Raw genomic sequence first — 21,479 nt, forward strand, 5'->3', positions numbered from 1 at the left:
TTAAGTTGTAAGGCAACAATTTTGTAACAAACTGGAGCTGTAAGAGTATCACTTTTTCTGTGCATTATTTGTACCCTAAATATGTAACCTGAAATTTAAGACAACTGTAACTCATTACAATAACCTACAAGGCAAGGCCCTAAAAAAAAAACAGTCTGACTTCAGTACTTTATTTAGATGCTGCCCCTGGGCTCTATTAGTTTTGTGTTGTTTCTCAAATTTACCAATGTTACTGCTATTCTAATTAGAAAGCTTCAGAATGCTAACACGGGCTGTTCTATCAGTTCCTTTCATAACTACATGACCTGCCCCACAATCTCCCCTTCACCCTGCATTACTTTTCACTATAGCACTTAAAATCACCTGATAATTTATGTTTATTTTCTATGTCCCTCACTAGACTTTAAGTTGTACAAGAACAGGGAATTTGTGCAGTTATACTCACGTCTTTGCATCTAGTCTAGAAAAGAATAGTGCATTTTAAGTACAGAGTAAGTAATCATTCTCTTATTAAATGCTTTTTAAAAATATTATATTGGGGCGCCTGGGTGGCTCAGTCAGTTGAGCGTCCGACTTCAGCTCAGGTCACGATCTCACGGTTCGTGAGTTCGAGCCCCGCGTCAGGCTCTGGGCTGATGGCTCAGAGCCTGGAGCCTGCTTCCGATTCTGTGTCTCCCTCTCTCTCTGCCCCTCCCCCATTCATGCTCTGTCTCTGTCTCAAAAATAAACAAACATTAAAAAAAAATTAAAAAAATATTATAAATAACACTTGCACTTTAGGCTAAGTACAGTACTGAGCTTCCTTGGTTTAATCTTCAACAACTCTGCCAAAATTTACTGTAATTTTATAGATGAAGAGTTGAACATTTAAATCAGACAACTTGAGCATCAAATTACATAGTCGATGAGTTGAGAAATCTGGATTCATACTCCAACTCCAAATCCTATGCTCTTTGTACTGTATCATAATTATGTGGTAGCTGGCTGAGTTAACTTATTTCAGTTTCAGTTTTCCCCAGCCAGAAAATACAGGAAGCCAAATAAGACCAATTTTTACACTGTCCCACATACATCTTCAAGATAAAATCAATAAAATCAGATAATCAAGAACTTCTCCATGTCTAAAAGTTATTGTGGCCCTACTCACAATGTACTGGGTTTGTGGGTTCTTACAGTTCCTTAAGTCCTATAAAGGCAGAGATTATTCTTTACTATCCCCTGGAATGCTGAAAACATTATCTTAAAGGGCCAATTCAAATTAATTAGAAATAAATCTATCTATGCTCCAACCAAATGGAGCTCTTGCTCAGAGGAGCAAGAATATCTGGTTTAACAAAAATCTGAATACATGCTAGATACTATTCAAGGTACAGCAAATACAGCAGGAGACGAGACCAACGGGTTCTGTAGCTCTCATGAAGTACATTTTCACAGGGGGAAAAAGCTATGAAATTTTTCTGATAAACTGTCATATAAAAAACAAAACAAGGTGTTGTGATATTGATAGGAGGGGCGAGTGGTGCCTGAGAAAGGCCTTCTCTAAAGATTTAACATATAAACAGACTTAAAATATTGAAGTGACAAAAACCACACATAGAGCTGGAGGAAAGAGCATCTGAGGCAAAACGTAAACTGTATGCAAATGCATTTAATAACAAAAAAGAAAAAAAAAAGCCAGAGGGAGTCAGGAGACTAGATCATGATTCTTGAACCTAGTGACTTATCTGGTACTGTTACATCAATCTAAAAGATGGAAGACATTCCACTAGACTGTCGTCACAGCCAACAAAACCCAAAAAAACAAATTTAACTTTTTGTTTTAACTAGAATAGGCAGAATTTTACGAAGCTCCCTTCTAACCATTTACATTTATTTCTACAATATAATTTTATAGCTTCTATTACAGCCATTCAATCTTAACAACCACCCTCAGTATATATAGACAAACAATATCATGTCATTACAAATACAGATTTTTTAAGAAAATAAAGGTTGCAACAAAAAGGGACAAATGTCACACATAACTTGCTGGAGAGTAGTAGGATCAGAAGGTATGTTTTTATAGCTGCTAGGTGTATGGAATATTCACTCTGTGATACCATGGTGCCCTTCATTAGAAGCCACTTTTTTCTTCTAAAACTGAAGTGATATTTTGGGGCACCTCAGTGGCTCAGTCAGTTGAGCATCCCGACTCCTGACTTCAGCTCAGGTCATGATCACAGAGCATGGAGCCTGCCTAAGATTCTCTCTCTGCCTCTCCCTCTGCCCCTCTCCTTCACTCATGCTCTCTAAAAATTTTTTCATAGGGAAACGAATTTGACAATAAATTTCATGTTAAAAAAATAAAGTTTTTTTTAAAAGGCTTTAATAAAAAACAGATAGTGGTATTGTAAAGACATGATCTTGGATTACAAAGATGTTATGGCAAGATTTTATTGATCCCACAAGACCAAGCCCTATGCATTTTTACTTAAAATTCAAACCTTCCGGGGCACCTGGCTGACCCAATCGGTTGGTTAAGTGTCTGACTCTTGATTTTTGGCTCAGGTCATGATCTCACAGTTCGTGAGATTGAGCCCTGTGTCGGGCTCTGCATTGACAGTGCTGGGATCCCTGCTTGGGGTTGTCTCTCTCCTCTCCCGGCCCCTCCCCGGATTTCCCTCCCTCTGTCTCCCTCTCACCCCCTACCTTAAAAAAAACAAAACAAAACAAAACATTCCACCCACTGTACAGGAGTGGGACCAATAAAATAATTCAAAGTTTTAGTTAAGTAACTACTTTACAATCTGATAAAATCTGTAGGCTACATTAAAAATAAATTATACCAAAGGCATGCCATAATACTTCTATAATGATCTGATCTGCGGCTAGAACAACACATTCTCATTTAGAAGTCATGTAGTAAGAGGAACGTTAACAAATAATGCATTTATGATGGTAGAGATCCAGAAAATCATGTGAAATGGTCAGAGAAATGGGGCACTATCTGCCCTAGAGAACATATGGAGGAGGATTAAAGACATAATTGTATGAAGGGTAATTACATGAAATAATACATCTTATACAGAAAGAGCCCCATTTATTTTAGCTCATTTTAAGTATAAGAAAATGACTAATGAAGGTTGTCCACAAATGCTATGAGTAATCTTACAAGGTAGTCAAGTAACTTTCATAGTCCAAAACAACAAAAATCCTTCTTATTAATACTTATTCTTCTTTTGGTGGAATACTTATAAAGCAGCAATTATCTGATGAATTGTGTCTTCAACCATAGCTGTTGTACAAACAGATTTTATATATTTATATATGGATACAGATTTTCACACAAGATCAAAAAGATTTATATAAAAATACAAAACCTAACCTACAAATGACCTCAAAGGTCCAAAATATGCCCAAGATTCTACAGTTATAAAGTACCAGATTTTTAAAATTTAAACTGAAGGCAGTAACTCTCTATATAACAATTACAGTTTTTACACTGTAATATGTTTTATACAAATAATGGAGCCTCTTTGTGTTTCTTACACTTGTTAAACAATTTTAATTCTTAAAATTATATATACAGGTTATTATCTGTAATATACTTTGGGTTACTTTATTAAAAAAAATAGTGCATGGGGCGCCTGGGTGGCTCAGTCGGTTAGGCGGCCGACTTCGGCTCAAGTCATGATCTCATGGTCTGTGAGTTCGAGCCCCGCGTCGGGCTCTGTGCTGACAGCTCAGAGCCTGGAGCCTGTTTCCGATTCTGTGTCTCCCTCTCTCTGACCCTCCCCCATTCATGCTCTGTCTCTCTCTGTCTCAAAAATAAATAAACGTTTAAAAAAAAAAATAGTGCATGTATTTGAAACAGTTTAATATATTGAAAAGAACAAGAAAAAACCATGCAGCAAGTAATCAGGGTTAATTCTAATGAAAATCATTAATTTTAAGGACAAAACTTTCAAAGTCCTAACTCAAAGATGGTGGAACTATGAGCACTTTTTTCCGAATAACAAAAAACTTCCTAATTTCCATTTTCAATAAAACATACTCTTGAAAGAACTGATCCAGAGAGATATGGAAGAGAGCTCATTTTTTAGCACCTCAAATGACAGGCCAAATGTAGATTTCTATTAGGGACTGATAAATCCACAAGTAAAAATGTTTGGGACTGATAAATGTTCCAAAACCTATATCCTTTGTTTGTTCAATTGAGGAACCAGGGGCCAGCTGAGCCATGAAAGAAAAGAGACTATCCATTTAGAAACCCAGATCAAGATACTGCAGAATGAGAAAGGAGCTAGAGCTGAAGAAACAACCAAATTCAAGATGCTACTTTTAATGTCTAGGGCAAACCATCTAGCCAAAGGAGAATGCTGGTGAAGCAGAATGAAGAGGAGGCTGTGGCAGTGGCAACCATTACTGAATTTGAAAACAAATGGCAGACTACCCCCAACATACTTCCCAGCTCTCAAGCATCCCCAAGATTGTTTACAAGTGAGTAAATAATTGGGTTAATTCAAAGATGAGCAAAAATCCAGAGACTCAGCATGGAACCTATCTGGAAGAAACTGTAAAATAAACAGACCAAAGAAACAAACAAGACAGATGGAGAACATACATTTGAAAGGACTTGCCCAAATATATAGAAGAGTTCAGTAAACAGTATTTCATACTACCAAAGAAATTCTAAGAACTGCTTTAATTTTTGAAGGGGAAAAGTCCTGAAAAAGCAAAAGACTGGCTCAAAGACAGGATAACAGAAGGAAATGAAAGCAAGCTTGCATATTTAAGAAAATTAAGGCTGGGGCGCCTGGGTGGCGCAGTCGGTTGGGCGTCCGACTTCAGCTCAGGTCACGATCTTGCGGTCCGTGAGTTCGAGCCCCGCGTCAGGCTCTGGGCTGATGGCTCGGAGCCTGGAGCCTGCTTCCGATTCTGTGTCTCCTTCTCTCTCTGCCCCTCCCCCCTTCATGCTCTGTGTCTGTCTCAAAAATAAATAAACATTTTTAAAAAATTTAAAAAAAAAAAGAAATTAAGGCTGCTTAGGATTCTCTCTTTTCCTCTCTCACTGCCCCTCCCCTGCCTGTTCTTTCTCCCTCAAAATAAAAATAAAAATTTAAAAACAAGCAAGGGCGCCTGGGTGGCTCAGTCAGCTAAGCATCCGACTTTTGACTCAGGTCAAAAGTCTCAGGTCGCGATCTTACGGTTCATGAGTTCGAGCCCAGGGCTCTGTGCGGACAGCTCAGAGCCTGGAGCATGCTTCGGACCTGTCTCTCCCTCTCTCTCTGCCCTTCCCCTGCTCATGCTCTCTCTCTCTCTCAAAAATAAACAAATATTTAGATAAAAATATATAGAGATAGATAAAAAAAAAATGTCTTAAAAGCAAATTATGTCTTAAAGCAAAAATGTCTTAAAAGCAAAACCTTCAGAAAAGGTAATCACCTAACAATCTATTTCAATCCACATAAAATCTAGTACAATCCACATGGGAAAAAAAAAAAAAATCAAAGAAAGCAACAAAAATATCCATGAAATAAATAAAGATCTGAATGGGAAGACTGAAAGGTATACCACAGCACAAGAAAGGCTGATGCAGAATAACCAATGCTACAGCATATACATAAAGTTAATGAACTCTAAAAGAAAATTCACAGGGATACTGAGGTTAGGAGTAGATATTGGTAGGAAAAGTTAGTTATCTAAAATAAAATGCATGAGGAAGGAGAGAGACAAGGAAAGACAGTCGGGGAACCTTTGGCATTACATGTTGCGGAAGAAATAATGGGGAGCAATATTTATAAAACCAGGGGTAACCTTGACTCAAGAATCTCGTATTTAGGGGCACCTAAGTGGCTCAGTCGGTTGAGCATCCAACTCTTGATTTTGGCTCAGGTCATGGTCACACAGTTCATGGGTTCGAGTCCTGAGTCAGGCTCTGCGCTGAGTGTGTAGAGCCTGCTTGGCATTCTCTCATTCCCCTCTCTGCTCCTCCCCCACTTACACTCTCTCTCAAAATAAATAATAAAGAAATAATTTCATATTAGTTATAATTGGACTTTAAATAAAAATGAGAACATTCTCAAGCATGAAAGAACTCCATTAATAGCACCCCAAGTTCTAAATGAAACAAATCTGACCATGATCTGCAGCCAAACAGAAATGAATGAAAATAGAATATTTGGGGGGGAATGTAGAAACTGTAGTAAAAGGACAGGCAGCGAGAACTGAATCCATTTCAATATATAATATATTTCTAATAAGATTAAATTGCTCTTTAAATAAAAGTTGTTTTATATTTAACTTTGGGAACAAAAACTTTACATAATTACCAAGCAAACTTTAATTAAGTAAAAGATATTCCCTAAATATTGAAGGTAATATGAAAACAATGAATCCAATACTATACCCAGTTGGTGGTGTAACTATATCAAGAACTATTCTAAATAACTTTAAAATGTTAATTTGATGGTACATCTCTACTAAGATACATAGCCATACTTCATTTTATTGCATTACAGCAATTTTAAGATATATTTTTTTGTTTTTCAGATTGAAGGTTTATGGCAACTGTGTATCAAAGCCATTTTTCCAATAACATTTGCTCATTCTTGTTTCTGTGTCACATATTGGTAATTCTCACAATTATTTCAAATTTTCCCATTATTATATTTCTTATGATGATCTGTGATCAGTGATGTTAGTACTGTAATTGTTTGGGGGCACCAAGAACTACATCCATAGAAGGCAGCAAACATAACACATGTATGTGCTCTGACTACTACAGCAACCAGCTGCTCCCCCACCTTCTTTCCCTCCTGTTACCTGAGATAAAACAATATTGAAATTAGACCAATTAATAATCCTACAATGTCCTCTTAAGTGTTCAAATGAAAGGAAGAGTCAAACATATCTCACTTGAAATCAAAAAGTAGATATGATTAAGGTTGGTTAAGGAAGGCACATTCAAAGTAGAAACAGGCCAAAAGCCAGTCCTCTTGTGCGTAAGTTAGCCAAGTTGTAAATACTAAAAAAGGAAGTTTCTTGTAGGACATTACAAGTGTTACTCCAGTGAACACATGAATGATAAGAAAGCAGAAGAATCTTCTTGCTGGTAAAGAAGTTGTTGTCATGGCCTAGACAGAAGATCAAACCAGCCATAATATTCCCTTAAGCCAAAGCCTAATTCAGATCAAGGCCCCAACTTTTCTTCAATTCTATAAAGCCTGAGAGAGCCGAGGAAGCTGCAGAAAAAAAGCGGTAAGTTAGCAGAGGTTGGTTCATGGAGTTTAAGGAAAGAAGCCATAACCCTAATATAAAAGCACAAGGTGAGGCAAAGGCTGATGTAGAAGCTGCAGCAAGTCATCCAGAAGATCTGGCCAGATAACGAACGCAGCAACAGTAAGCAAAAGATTTTTCAATGTAGATGAAACAGAATTTTATCAGAAGAAAACGCCAGGGACACATGGGTGGCTCAGTTGGTGAAATGTCCTGACTTTAGCTCATGTCATGATCTTGCCGTCATGTTCTCACTGTCCATGGGTTTGAGTCCCGTGTCGGGCTCTGTGCTGACAGCTCAGAGCCTGGAGCCTGCTTCGGATTCTGTGTCTCCCTCTATCTCTGCCCCTCCCCCACTTGTGTTTTCCCTCCCTCCCTCTATCTCTCTCTCTCAAAAATAAACAAACATTGGGGCGCCTGGGTGGCGCAGTCAGTTAAGCGTCCGACTTCAGCCAGGTCACTATCTCGCGGTCCGTGAGTTCGAGCCCCGCGTCAGGCTCTGGGCTGATGGCTCAGAGCCTGGAGCCTGTTTCCAATTCTGTGTCTCCCTCTCTCTCTGCCCCTCCCCTGTTCATGCTCTGTCTCTCTCTGTCCCAAAAATAAATAAAAACGTTGAAAAAGAATAAAAAAAAAAAATAAACATTAAAAAGAAGAAGAAAATGCCATTTAGGACTTCCACAGCTAGAGAGAAGCCAATGCCTGACTTCAAAGCTTCAAAAGACAAGCTGACTCTCTTGTTAAGGGCAAATGCAGCAGGCGACTTTTAAGGTGAACCCAATGCTCACTGACCATTCCAAAACTCCTAGGGTCCTTACAAATTATGCTAAATTGACCCTCCTGTGCTCTAAAAATGGAACAAAGCCTACAGGACAGTACATCTGTTTACAACATGATTTGCTGAATATTTTAAAACCACTGTTGAGACCTAATGTTCAGAAAGAAAGACTCCTTTCAAAAGATTACTGATCACTGACAACGCACCTGGTCACCCAAGAGCTCTGGTGGAGATATACAAGGAGATGATTGTTGTTTTCAGGTCTGCTAACACAACATCCATTCCGCAGCCCCACGGATCAAAGAGCCCTTTATTAGACTTTTTTTTTTTTTAATCTTTATTTATTTTTGAGAGAGAGACAGACAGAGTGCGAGCAGGGGAAGGGCAGAGAAAGAGGGAGACACAGAATCCAAACAGGCTCCAGGCTCTGAGCTGTCAGCACAGAGCTTGATGCAGGGCTCAAACTCACGAAAGCAAGTTCATGGCCTGAGCCGAAGTCCAATGCTTAACTGACCGAGCCACCCAAGTGCCCCAGAAGTCCTTCAGATTTTTCAAGTCTTACTATTTAAGAAGTACATTTTGTTAAGCTACAGCCACCACAGATAATGATAATCCTTGATGACGGATCTGGGCAAAGTAAAGTGAAAACCTTCTGGAAGGGACTTAGCATTCTAGATGCCATCCAAGAACATTCGTGATCATGGGGAAAAGGTCAAAATATCAAAAGTAACAAGAGTTACAGAAGTTGATTCCAGTCCGTGGAGATGACTTTAAGGGGTTCAAGACTTCAGTGGAAGAAGTAACTACAGATGTGCTAGAAACAGCACGAGAACCAGAACTGGAAGTGCGGCCTGAAGATGTAACTGAATTACTGCAATCTCATAATAAAATTTTAACAGATGAGGGGCGGCTGGGTGGCTCAGTCAGTTAGGTGTGTTCAACTCTTGATTTCAGCTCAGGTCATCTCACTGTTCGTGGGTTCGAGCCCTGTGTCAGGCTCTATGCTGACAGCTCAGAGTCTGGAGCCTGCTTCAGATTCTGTGTCTCCCTCCTTCTCTCTGTCCCTCCCCTGCCTGCACTCTCTCTCTCTCTCAATAAACAAAGATTAAAAAAAAACATTAAAAAAAAAAAAAGATTCTCTCCCCCTCTGCCCTTCCCCAGCTTACTCTCTCTCTCTCAAAGAAAAAAAAACTTTAACAGATGAAGAGTTGATTCTTTTAAAGGAGCAAAGTGGTTACTTGAGATGGAATTTACTCCTGGTGAAGATGCTGTGAAGATTGTTGGAATGACAACGAAGTTTGTTTATCAACTATCAACTTACCAACTTAGTAAAGCAGTGGCAGGCAGGGCTTGAGAGGACTGACTCCACAATTTTGAAACACATTCTACTGCAAATTAAATACTACCAAACAGCATCAAATGCTACAGAGAAATCATCCATGAAAGAAAGAGTCAATCAATGTTAAGAAATTGCTACAGCCACCTCAACCTTCAGCAACCATCAGCTGCTTGCACTGGGCTCTGTGCTGACGGATTGAGCATGGAGCCTGCTTCGGATTCTGGGTCTCCCTCTCTCTGCCCCTCCCCCACTCGTGCTCTGTCTCTGTCTCTCAAAAATAAATAAAAAAATGTTAATAAAAAATTTTTTAAGACTAAAACACATACATCAAAAGTTAAAAATATATGAGCTCCTGGTGTGCCTGGGTGGCTTAGTTAGTTGAGCATACAACTTGTAATTTCGGCTCAAGTCATGATCCCAGTGTAGTGAGATCAAGCCCCACGTTGGGACTCCGCACTCAGCAAAGAACCTGCTTGGGATTCTCTCCCTCTGCCCCTCTCCTGTACTCACATGTGCTTGCACGCTCTCCCTCCCCCCACCCCCACACCTCAAATAAAAAAGACTTCTTAAGAATGCTAAAAAAAACCCTCCTATTTGGGGTGCCTGGATGGCTCAGTTGGTTACACGTCCAACTCTGGCTTGGGTCATGATCTTGCGGTTCTTGAGTTTGAGCCCCACATCAGGCTCTGTGCTGACAGCTCGAAGACTGGAGCCTGCTTCAGATTCTGTGTCTCCCTCTCTCTGTGTTCATGCCCTGCCTGTGCTCTGACTCTGTCTCTCAAAAATAAACAAACATTGGGGCGCCTGGGTGGCGCAGTCGGTTAAGCGTCCGACTTCAGCCAGGTCACGATCTCGCGGTCCGTGGGTTCGAGCCCCGCGTCAGGCTCTGGGCTGATGGCTCAGAGCCTGGAGCCTGTTTCCAATTCTGTGTCTCCCTCTCTCTCTGCCCCTCCCCCGTTCATGCTCTGTCTCTCTCTGTCCCAAAAATAAATAAACGTTGAAAAAAAAATTAAATTTAAAAATAAACAAACATTAAAAAAAATTTTTTTTAAACTCATATTCACAGTCATGTTCAGAAGCCAGGAATCGAGTCACTTTGAAAACTTGCAAATAAACACAGAATCAAACATTAATCTTGCCCTTCTTTTATGAACTGTACCTCAGATAACCATATAGTTGGTAAGAGCAAGTTTCTTTTTACAGAACTATTTCAAGAATGGATAACAAGAGTACCATTATTTTGCAATCCTGAACAAATGAATCTAATCAATGAACAAAGTCTACTAAAAATCACAAAAATAGAGGCAACCAGACACTGCAAACCTCCTCATGAAAAGTATATACTACTACCTTTAAAACTGTTTTAAGGGAAGAAAAAACCTAATATATTAAGCTTCTAAATTTACTGATTTACAGGAAATACAAGAGACAAAAGAACATGTTAAACATCACCCTGGAGCTATAATCAGCAAAACTCACACTTGGTAGCTATAAGACAATCTAATTTAAAGTTTTTATTTATTTAAGAAGTGGGGAGGGGGACAGAGAATCCGAAGCAGGCTCTGTGCTGACAATAGAGAGCCCAATGCTGTGGGTTCAGGAACTGTGAGATCATGACCTGAGCCAAAGTTGATGTTTAACTGACTAAGCCACCCAGGCACCCCGGAAAACCAAAGATTTTTAAAGATCTTTAATGAGGGCCAATTGAACAAATGTTTATTTTATTGGATCCTAATTCAAACCCACGTGTTATAGGAGATTTTTTACATGAGGCAAACAGGAAATTTGAGTGTTAACTGGATATTACATTTAGAAATTATTATGCTTTTTTTTTTTTTAAAGATATGACAGTGGCATTATGGTTTGGTTTAAATTAATATATAAATAAATAAAATTATGTATGAGACAAGTTTTAAAACCGAAGACTGGGGGCGTCTAGGTGGCTCAGTCGGTAGGGTGTCCAACTCTTGATTTCAGCTCAGGTCATGCATGATGCCACAGTTTGTGGGACCTATCACCTCGTCAGGCTCTCAACTGACAGTGAGAAGAAGCCTGCTTGGGGTCCTCGCTCTCCCTCTTTCTGCTCCTCCCCCACATGTGCTCTCTCTCTCTCTCAAAATAAATTTAAAAAAAAAAAAAAAAGCCCGAAACAAGATTAGTCGTGACTTAAAATAAGGATGATAGATTTGGGAAGATTATATTATACTGTTCTACTCTTGCACTTGAGATTATCTTTAATAAAACTCTTGGTGTAAGTTTTATTAACTTAATAAATTTTAAAATCTATTTTATATCACATATTAAAAATAAACTTGAAATTTTAATACAATTTTTAAATTATATTTACAGAAACTCTAGATCTTAAAGGACACGATACAAAATACTTTTTTTTAATTTTTACTTATGTAATCTCTACACCCCACATGGGGCTCAAACTCACAACCCCAAGATCAAGAATCACATGTTCCCCAAATGAGTCAGCCAGGCACCCGAAGGCATAAAATATTTTTATAGCATCAGTATTTTTAACCCAAAAACAAAAATGAAATATTCAGAAACATTAAGCTGAGAATTTAAAAAAATTAGTGTATTTTTTTCTATTTCACTTACATAATTTCTTTCACATAACGACAATGATTACCTTTATGGTTTTTTGTTTGTTTTTGAGAGCGAGAGCACACAAGCAGGGCAGTGGCAGAGAGGGAGGGGGAGATGGAATCCCAAGCAGGCCCCACATAGCACAGAGCCCAACATGGGGCTCAATTTCATGAAGTGTGAAATCAGGACCAAGAGTCCAACCTTAACCAACTAAGACACCCATGTGTCCCAACAATGATGAATTTAAAGGAAAGAACTACAAGGGTTAATCTTTAAAGAATATCATAACATCCTGACTGATGAGACAAACTCCAATCCTGTTTTCTCATCTATAAAATGGTAGTACTAGTTAGTTCACACATCTAGTGAACCCATATATCTAATAAATTCAATGAACATTCCTTTATCCGCTTGTCCCTAGGAGAAACAACAAAGGGAAAACAATCCTAGTCAAGCTATTAAGGCTGCTCAGACTAAGCCACAACACAGCAAGTGTAAAATATACTAAGCATCCAAGAATACAATAAGCCTTTACCAATCACCAAAAGCAATCAAGAACCAAAAATTAGAATGCTGCTTCCACATCAGTTCTAAATTCCTAATCATTGTGAAATAACAGAAGGAGGCTGTCTGTAAAGATACTATTTAAGTTTATCAATTCTGAGAGAGCGTATGCAAGCAGGGAAGGGGCAGAGGGAGAGAGGCACTCCCTGCAAAAATACTATTGAAGACACAAAATTTACTTGTCTGAGAAAAATTTGTAGACATTGTGAAAACCTCAGTCATTAGGCCAACCATTCTAACATTTATCTTCAAAATTAATTAGTGGGGCACCTAGCTGGCTCATTCTGGTGGAGCCTGCGACTCCTGATCTCAAGGTTGTGAGTTTGAGCGCCACAATCTTTTAAAGGGCACCAGGGTGGCTCAGTCGGCTGACTGTCCAATTCTTGATTTCTGTTCAGGTCATGATCTCACCGTCAGGAGATTGAGCCCCATGTCTGGCTCCACGATGGACATGGAGCCTGCTTAAGATCCTTTCTCTCTGTCCACCCCCACTGCTCCCTCTCTGAAAAGAAAAGAAAAGAAAAGAAAAGAAAAGAAAAGAAAAGAAAAGAAAAGAAAAGAAAAGAAAAGAAAAGAAAAGAAAAGAAAAGAAGAAAAAATATCCCCACTTGCACTGTCTCTCTCTCAAAATAAATAAACAAACAAATAAGGGAGGAGGAGCACCTGGGTGGGTCAGTTGGATGAGTTTCAGCCTCTTGTTTTAGGCTCAGGTCAAGATCTCAAAGTTGGGTGAATTCTGTCAGACTTTGCGCTGGCAGCACAGAGCCTGCTTGGGATCCTCCATCTCCCTCTCTCTCTCTCTGCCCTTCCCCCACTCCTGCTGTCTCTCTCTCTCAAAATAAATAAACTTGGGGCGCCTGGGTGGCTCAGTTGGTTAAGCGGCCGACTTTGGCTCAGGTCATGATCTCACAGTCCGTGAGTTCGAGCCCCGCATCGGGTTCTGTGCTGACAGCTCAGAGCCTGGAGCCTGTTTCAGATTCTGTGTCTCCCTCTCTCTGACCCTCCCCCATTCATGCTCTGTCTCTCTCTGTCTCAAAAATAAATAAACGTTAAAAAAAATTTTTTTTTAAATACATAAACTTAAAAAAATAAAATGAATTTTGCTTTTTTAATTTTTTAAATTAACTTTTTAAAGACAGAGAGACAGAGTGTGAGTGGGTAAGGGGCAGAAAGAGAGGGAGACACAATCCAAAGCAGGATCCAGACTCTGAGCTATCAACACAGAGCCTGACATGGGGCTCAAACCCACAAACCGTGAGATCATGAGGTAAGCCAAAGTCGGACACTTAACCAACTGAGCCACCCAGACGCTCCAATAAAATGAATTTTAAAAAATAATCTAATCTTCTTAAAAAAAACAATCACTGGGGCGCCTGGGTGGCGCAGTCGGTTAAGCGTCCAACTTCAGCTCAGGTCACGATCTCACGGTTCGTGGGTTCGAGCCCCGCGTCGGGCTCTGGGCTGATGGCTCGGAGCCTGGAGCCTGTTTCCGATTCTGTGTCTCCCTCTCTCTCTGCCCCTCCCCCGTTCATGCTCTGTCTCTTTCTGTCCCAAAAATAAATAAACGTTGAAATAAAAATTAAAAAAAAAAACCAATCACTAAATAATTTATTCCTTCTTTCATCCCGATTGCATTTATAGGTATAAAGATAAAAACTAGAGGATAGTTCCACAACTCAAGGTCTTGAGAGTAGGCAAGATAATCAAACCAATTATAGTATAGTATTAAGCTGACCAGTTCAGGCAGAGCCTTGCTGGGGTGAAGTGACACACTGCACCATCAGATTCCCTACTTCAAGGAAGTTGCACTCACGCTGGCAGTCAGGTCCCTCAGAGTTTGTCTCGGCTGCATGGGACAGCTGTGCCTAAGGTTAGCTCTCATATATTAAGAGATAACATAAGGGATATAAAGGCCTGGCCATCTGGGCACACTGTGAAACAACTCTGAAATCTGTTCCCAAACTTCCCACACAGTTTGCCAGCATTTCCACCACAGTTCTCCTTCTGCCCAATTCTGTTTCCAATTGGTCTCCCTCCACTACAGGTGTAGAAACCTTGTAAGTAACCTGCATTCCAAACTACCTCTTACATGCTTCCAGAGAAGAGCAACACAGGCCAAGCCTAGGAGTCTGAGTTTCTAACTGGATAGGACAGAGACAGACTAAAGATTTTAAAACAACAGGGGCGCCTGGGTGGCACAGTCGGTTAAGCGTCCGACTTCAGCCAGGTCACGATCTCGTGGTCCGTGAGTTCGAGCCCCGCGTCAGGCTCTGGGCTGATGGCTCAGAGCCCGGAGCCTGTTTCCAATTCTGTGTCTCCCTCTCTCTCTGCCCCTCCCCCGTTCATGCTCTGTCTCTCTCTGTCCCAAAAATAAATAAACGTTGAAAAAATAAAAATAAAAATAAAAAAAAAACAACAACAACAAAGAGACCACAGCTATACATTTTACAAAGGTCACACTGAGAACACAGTGAAAGATATTTTAGAGTAGGGGCTGTCTGGGACAGCCAAACTTTGAATTAGAAGACCTTCCAATCCAGTCTAATTATCTCCTATTTCTTTGTCTTCCATGCAGAATGAGATCCATCATAGGAATGTTGTGGATTCAAATATCACATTTGCCACCATTTTCAGGGAAAGTACCAGTGGGCAAAATAATTAATAATGTCTTTGAAACTCCGTGTAAAGAGAGTAATACCTACCCTGCATGACTATGAGGAGAAGGTGAAAACTGACATAAAATCATATCAAAAATAATACCTGCACCATTACAAGTGTTTGAACAGTTGCTAGGAAGAAATGGTAACACAACGGAGTATGCACAAACAACGAGTGAACTGACATAATGCTTACCATTTTTCACACAACACTGTAAGATCAATGTTGTTTCACGTAATAATCTCACTGCTACTGATAGACGATTGGGTTATTTCCAGCATGGCTATTGCAATACATGTTTTTTGATGAACATGCACATGAATTTGTTTTATTGTATACACAGAAGTGAACTGCTGGGTCATAAATGATATGTTCAGTACCTTAAGAGGCTTCTGTCGGGGCGCCTGGGTGGCGCAGTCGGTTAAGCGTCCGACTTCAGCCAGGTCACGATCTCGCGGTCTGTGAGTTCGAGCCCCACGTCAGGCTCTGGGCTGATGGCTCAGAGCCTGGAGCCTGTTTCCGATTCTGTGTCTCCCTCTCTCTCTGCCCCTCCCCCGTTCATCCTCTGTCTCTCTCTGTCCCAAAAATAAAATAAACGTTGAAAAAAAAAATTTTTTTTAATAAAAAAAAAAAAGAGGCTTCTGAGATGTTACCATCATTTTTCTTGATCTGCATGGTTATGCAGATTTATATTCATTTTATGAATACTCGTCTATTTTTATTTAATTTTTTAAAAAAATTAAATTTACTTATTTTGAGAGAGTACACCAGTGGGGAAGGGACAGAGAGAGAAACAGAGAATCACAAGGAGGCTTCACACCACCAGTGCAAGGCCAATGCGAGGCCTGAACTCAAAAACCTTGAAATCACGCTCTGAGCTGAAGCTAGATGCTTAACCAACTTAGCCACTGAGGCACCCCTGTGTCTTTTTTTTTTCTTAAGTTTATTTATTACGAGAGAGAGTGTGCAAGTAAGTGTGCAAGCAGGGGAGGGGCAGAGAGAGAATCTCAAGCAGGCTCCACACGGTCATTGCAGAGTACAACACAGGGCTCAATCTCAGATGCTTGGCTTGATCTTACTAACCATGAGATCTTGACCTGGGCCGTTATCAAGAGCGGGACCCTTAACAGGCTAAGCCATCCAGGCACCCCTCATCTGCATATTTATGATTTGTGAATCGCTCTGTATATACATATTACTTCAATAAAAAGTTGACTAGGGACATCTGGGTGACTCAATCTAGTATCCGACTTCAGCTCAAGTCATGATCTTACAGTTCGTGAGTTCGAGCCCCACATCAAATCACAGGAGAATCTCTCCTCTATGCCCTTCTCCCATTGGAGCTTTCTCTAAGTAAACTTTTAAAAAATGACTAAAAATAAATAAATAACACATGGTACACAGCAGATGCTTAAATAGTAGTTGCATCAAATTCTTAGGTCACAGACCAGCACAGCTTTCAGAATTTATCCTAAAGAATTAATCCAAATAAAGGAAAAAAGGGGTTAAGTCTTCACTGATGAAGTGTTATTAGATTGGATTCTTCAAAGATGAGAATTTCAGGATTTAGAATGACATAAAGGGTCCTGAAACTCAGACTGAGAAGCTTGAATTTTGTTCTGTACTAGAAGGACCTGTGAAGGTATTAGAAAAATGAACTCAAAGCCTGTTTCCGATTCTGTGTCTCCCTCTCTCTCTGCCCCTCCCCCGTTCATGCTCTGTCTCTCTCTGTCCCAAAAATAAATAAAAAACGTTGAAAAAAAAAATTAAAAAAAAAAAAAAGAAAAATGAACTCAAGCACCGTTAATTCATCAAAGTAGCATCAAATGCATTAAGTCCTGTAAGCATACAAATGTGCTGGTATTTCAGTGTACTACATACACTGAAATACTACATGGAAAGAAAAAAAAGCAAATAGGAACTGAGTAATTCCAAGAACTGAGCTTTTTCCATTAGAAAACTAAGTAGAAGGGGTGCCTGGGTGGTTGTCGGTTAAGCGTCCGACTTCGGTTCAGGTCATGATCTCATGGTTTGTGGGTTTGAGCCCCGTGTCAGGCTCTGTGCTGAAAGCTCAGAGCCTGGAGCCTGCTTCAGATTCTGTGTCTCCCTCTCTCTCTGCCCCTCCTCCACTCATGCTCTGTTTCTGTCTCAAAAATAAATAAACATAAAAAAAATTAAAAGAGAAAAAAACAAAACTAAGTAGAAGAGTTGCCCAAGCTTGAATTTCTAAGAATTTATCCTACAAATCAACTAACACACACGTAAAAAACAATCTTATAACAGCATTGTCAATAGGATGGATACACACACACACACACATCAAACCTGAATGTACCTCAATAGTGAAATAAATTACAATTCATCAATACGATGGTTTCCTATACAGCCTTTTAAAAGGATGAAGAAACTTTTCATGTTTGGATTAAGAAATAATTTCTAAAAGAGACTGGTAAATTAAAAAAAAAAAAAAACCAAGATGTAGAACACTATCATACACCACCATATAAAAAAGGATGAGAAGTCTTTTACTATTTTTTCACTTTTTTTTTAATGTTTATTTATTTTTGAGAGGGAGACAGAGTGTGGAAGGGGCAGAGAAGAGGGAGACACAGAATCTGAAGCAGGCTCCAAGCTCTGAGTTGTTGGCACAGAGCCCAACACGGAGCTTGAACCCACGGACCACAAGATCATGACCTGAGCTAAAGTCGAACGTTTAACTGACTGAGCCACACAGGTGCCCTTATATTAATCTACTTTAAAAATAAACTTAAACCACAACTTCTACACACACACTCCAAAAACAAAAGAGAAAAAAGTTTCCATATAAACTCTTAATTCTTAGATTTAGCTCAAATAATTAGGAACCTACTTCATTTACAAACTTCTACTAGTGTACTACTTAACTTATATAATAACTGTAATTTATTACACAGAGGAGAATTAGCATTTTTAAAAATAATGCTTATGACAGGAACCGTATTAGGTGCTCCACTTACTGCATTTAATCCTAACAAGGATGTCAGGCAGATTTTATTTTTATTCTTATTTTGCAGGTGAGGAAAATAAGGTTCAGAGAAGTGACCTACTGTCACACAACTAGTATGTTTTATTTTAACAATAATACAATTCTAAGTATAGTGCCATTTGATTTATTGATGCGAAGGGGGTACCATCATTGAAACAAAGGTATACTATATAACTTTAAAAAGATTGAATGAAATGCTCTATAAGTTAAACCTGTACTTGAAAACAATAGCTTTTTAAAATTGGGGTCAAAGGCAAAACCTGGGCGGGGGGGGGGGGGGGGGGGGAGAGGGGCAAAGAATTTGAAATGACATTTCTCCAAAGATACACAAATAAGCACATGGAAGATGTTCAACATCATCATCTATATTACCAAAATGAGATACCTGTTTACACTCCCTAGAATGCGAATAGTGTTCGTAAAGAGGAGGGAAAATTGGAACCCTTCTACATTGCTTGTAGAACTGAAAAGTGGTCCAGTGCTCTAGAAAATAGTCTGGCAGTTCTTCAGATATTTAGAGTTACCATATGACCTAGAAATTCCATTATTTAGTATATACTAAATATTTAAAACAGGGGCACCTGGATGGTTCAGTCAGTTAAGCACCCAACTCTTGGTTTCGGCTCAGGTCATGATCTCATGGTTTCAGGAGTTCGGGCCCCACATCATCCTCCAAGCTGACAGCGCAGAGCCTGCTTGGGATTCTCTCTCTCCTCTCCTCTCATCCTGACCCTTCCGGACTCACGCTGTCTCTCTCTCTCTCTCTCTCAAAATATATAAACTTACAAAAAAATTAAAAACAAATATCCACCAAAAAACTGAAAGCCAACACTACTCAAAAGCCACAAAATGGAAACAAATTTAAATATATTCGATGGTTGGATGAACAAAATGAGGACTATTCATAGAATTGACTATTGTTCATTATTATGAATAATATTAACACAGTATTATTATTATTATTCATAAAAAGGAATGAAGTACTGACACTGGCTCCAACATGGATGAAACTTGAAAGTACTGTGATAAGTGAAAGAAGGCAGACACAAAAGGCCACATCTGGTAAGACTGAGTTTATATGAAATGTCCAGAAAGGCAAAACCATAAAAGCAGAAAGATTAGTGCTTGCCAGCGGCTGGAAAGAGGAGGGAATGGAAGAGCAACTGCTCACAGCGTTAAGCATTTCTTTCAAAGATGAAGAAGATATTTTCAAAGATGGTGATAAGTAATTTTGTGAATTACTGGAAACTACCAAATGGCACACTTTAAAAGGGTGAGTTTTACATTTTGTAAAGTATACCTCAATTTCAAACTGTAGCTAGAAAAGATGGGGAGTAGGCCAAAACAAGATATTTCATAAGTTGTATAGAAAAATTAAAATCTGTGACTCCTCAAAAAAAGGACTGGGATAAATCTCTTTTATGTATTAAAGCTGCGGAGAACCTTCTTTCCACTACATACTCATTCCTTTACTGGTACTTGTTTTCTAAGTTTACTTACATGCTGTATTTCCTGCTGGCTGGCTCGGTAGTTTTTCTTGGTTAAATTGTCCACCAGGTAGCTGATTTGAGACAAGGCCAGCGAGAGCGAGTCAAGATTCATTGCTGATTGGGGCGGAAGCAGGCGGCCGAGCCCGGCGCAAAATCACCATTATTCCCCTTTAGTCACCTCAGAGGCAGGTTAATGCTTTCTTTGTAATTAGCCTATATCTGATGTCTGTGCAGTGTCTTCAGTTCTTCTTTACCAGGGGTATTACTCTGTTCTGAAACATGGCACCTGTGTTATTAAAAAAAAAAAAAAAGGAAGAAGAAGAAAACACTTCAGATTTTCAAATAGTTATTTTGTTTTTTACATTTATTTATTTTTGAGAGACAGAGACAGAGTGTGAGCAGGGGAGGGTCAGAGAGAGAGAGGGAGACACAGAATCCAAAGCAGGCTCCAGGCTCTGAGCTGTCAGCACAGAGCCCGACGCGGGGCTCAAACCCACAAACGGTGAGATCATGACCTGAGATCATGACCTGAAGTTGGACGCTTAACCGACTGAGCCACCCACAGGTGCCCCCAAATTAGTTTTTATTTTTAGGGGAAAAGGAGTTAAACAACCATCATCTCTCCATCTTAATACCTGAAATACCACTAAGGACTTAGGAAAAACAAAATTAAAATGTCTCAAACACTATTTATAGACGATGCCAAGTTTGAAACTTACGGCCAATAGAAAAAGAACCCCCCCCAAAGTTTGTTTAGCGAGACAACCTATAATATCTGAGATTTCTATTTTATCTACTTCAAAATGATTATTTATACTATACCCTTAGGAACAGCAGAAACGTACTTAAAATTAGGATAGATGGAAAGGAACACTCATCTGACATTTTCAGTCTCTCTTCCCACACTATCTACAACCTATTTACAAGACCCCATTTATTAACTTTACTCCTTATAGACTGCTACAGAATCAGATGGTTTGGTCTTAAAGTTGTACCTTAGGATCTATGTTTTAGGTATTTGAATGGTTGTCTTAAAGGCAAATAAGGACTCCATAACCCAAATTCCTTCTCACAGTGTTGAAAATTTTATTAGGAAAATTTAGGAAGGAAAGCCCAAAGCAGCAGGATAGCTAAAATCACAGGATGCTTATCAGTTTAATTCCAACCACAAGCTGAGTCAGAGGAACTATTCCGTGTTACAAAAACAAAAAACACATAAGCTTCTTTTAATATTTATTTTGAAAGAGAGAGAGTGTGCAAGCAGGGGAGGGAGAGAGGGAGAGAGAATTCTGAGCATGCTCCACACTGGCAGCACAGAGCCCAACACAGAGCTCTATCTCAAACTGAGATTTTGACCTGAGCCAAAATCAAGAGTCAAGACACTTAACGGACTGAACCACCCAGCTGCCCCCACACGTTCTTCTTAAGCATTCACCAAGTACTGCTGCTGAAATACAAAAATCTTTGAATACAAGGAGCTGAACTTATGCAAAGCTTCATGTTCTATAAAATCGGCTCATAATTTCATTACAATCAGAACTCACCAGGTAAGATATAGAGAATTCACAAAGATTAGGGGCGCTGGGGTGGCTCAGTCTGTTAAGCGTCCAACTCTTGATTTCGGCTCAGGTCATGATCTCACCATTCACTTCAGTTCGTGAGTTCAAGCCCCACATGGTGCCCCACGTTGGGCTCCACCCTAACAGCCCAGAGCCTGTTTGGGATTCTCTCTCTTCCTCTCTCTCAGCCCCTCCCCTACTTGTGTGCTCTCTT

The 21,479-nt window shown here is 39.6% G+C and overlaps 1 protein-coding gene across 10 annotated transcripts in view; it reads right to left on the reverse strand.

Moving 5' to 3' along the window:
• The window catches only part of CNOT1 (CCR4-NOT transcription complex subunit 1), a 106,720-nt gene that overhangs the window by 60,291 nt on the left and 24,950 nt on the right, over positions 1-21,479 (reverse strand). For all 10 annotated transcript variants that reach the window (XM_045046027.1, XM_045046026.1, XM_023246164.2 and 7 more), the window contains one exon: positions 19,717-19,992. In XM_045046027.1, coding sequence (XP_044901962.1) covers positions 19,717-19,818 — 102 coding nt within the window. In that variant the 5' untranslated portion in view covers positions 19,819-19,992. The remainder of the gene's footprint in view (positions 1-19,716; positions 19,993-21,479) is intronic.

The sequence above is a fragment of the Felis catus genome, chromosome E2 (genome assembly GCF_018350175.1).
Source record: "Felis catus isolate Fca126 chromosome E2, F.catus_Fca126_mat1.0, whole genome shotgun sequence".
Classification (NCBI taxonomy): Eukaryota; Metazoa; Chordata; class Mammalia; order Carnivora; family Felidae; genus Felis; species Felis catus.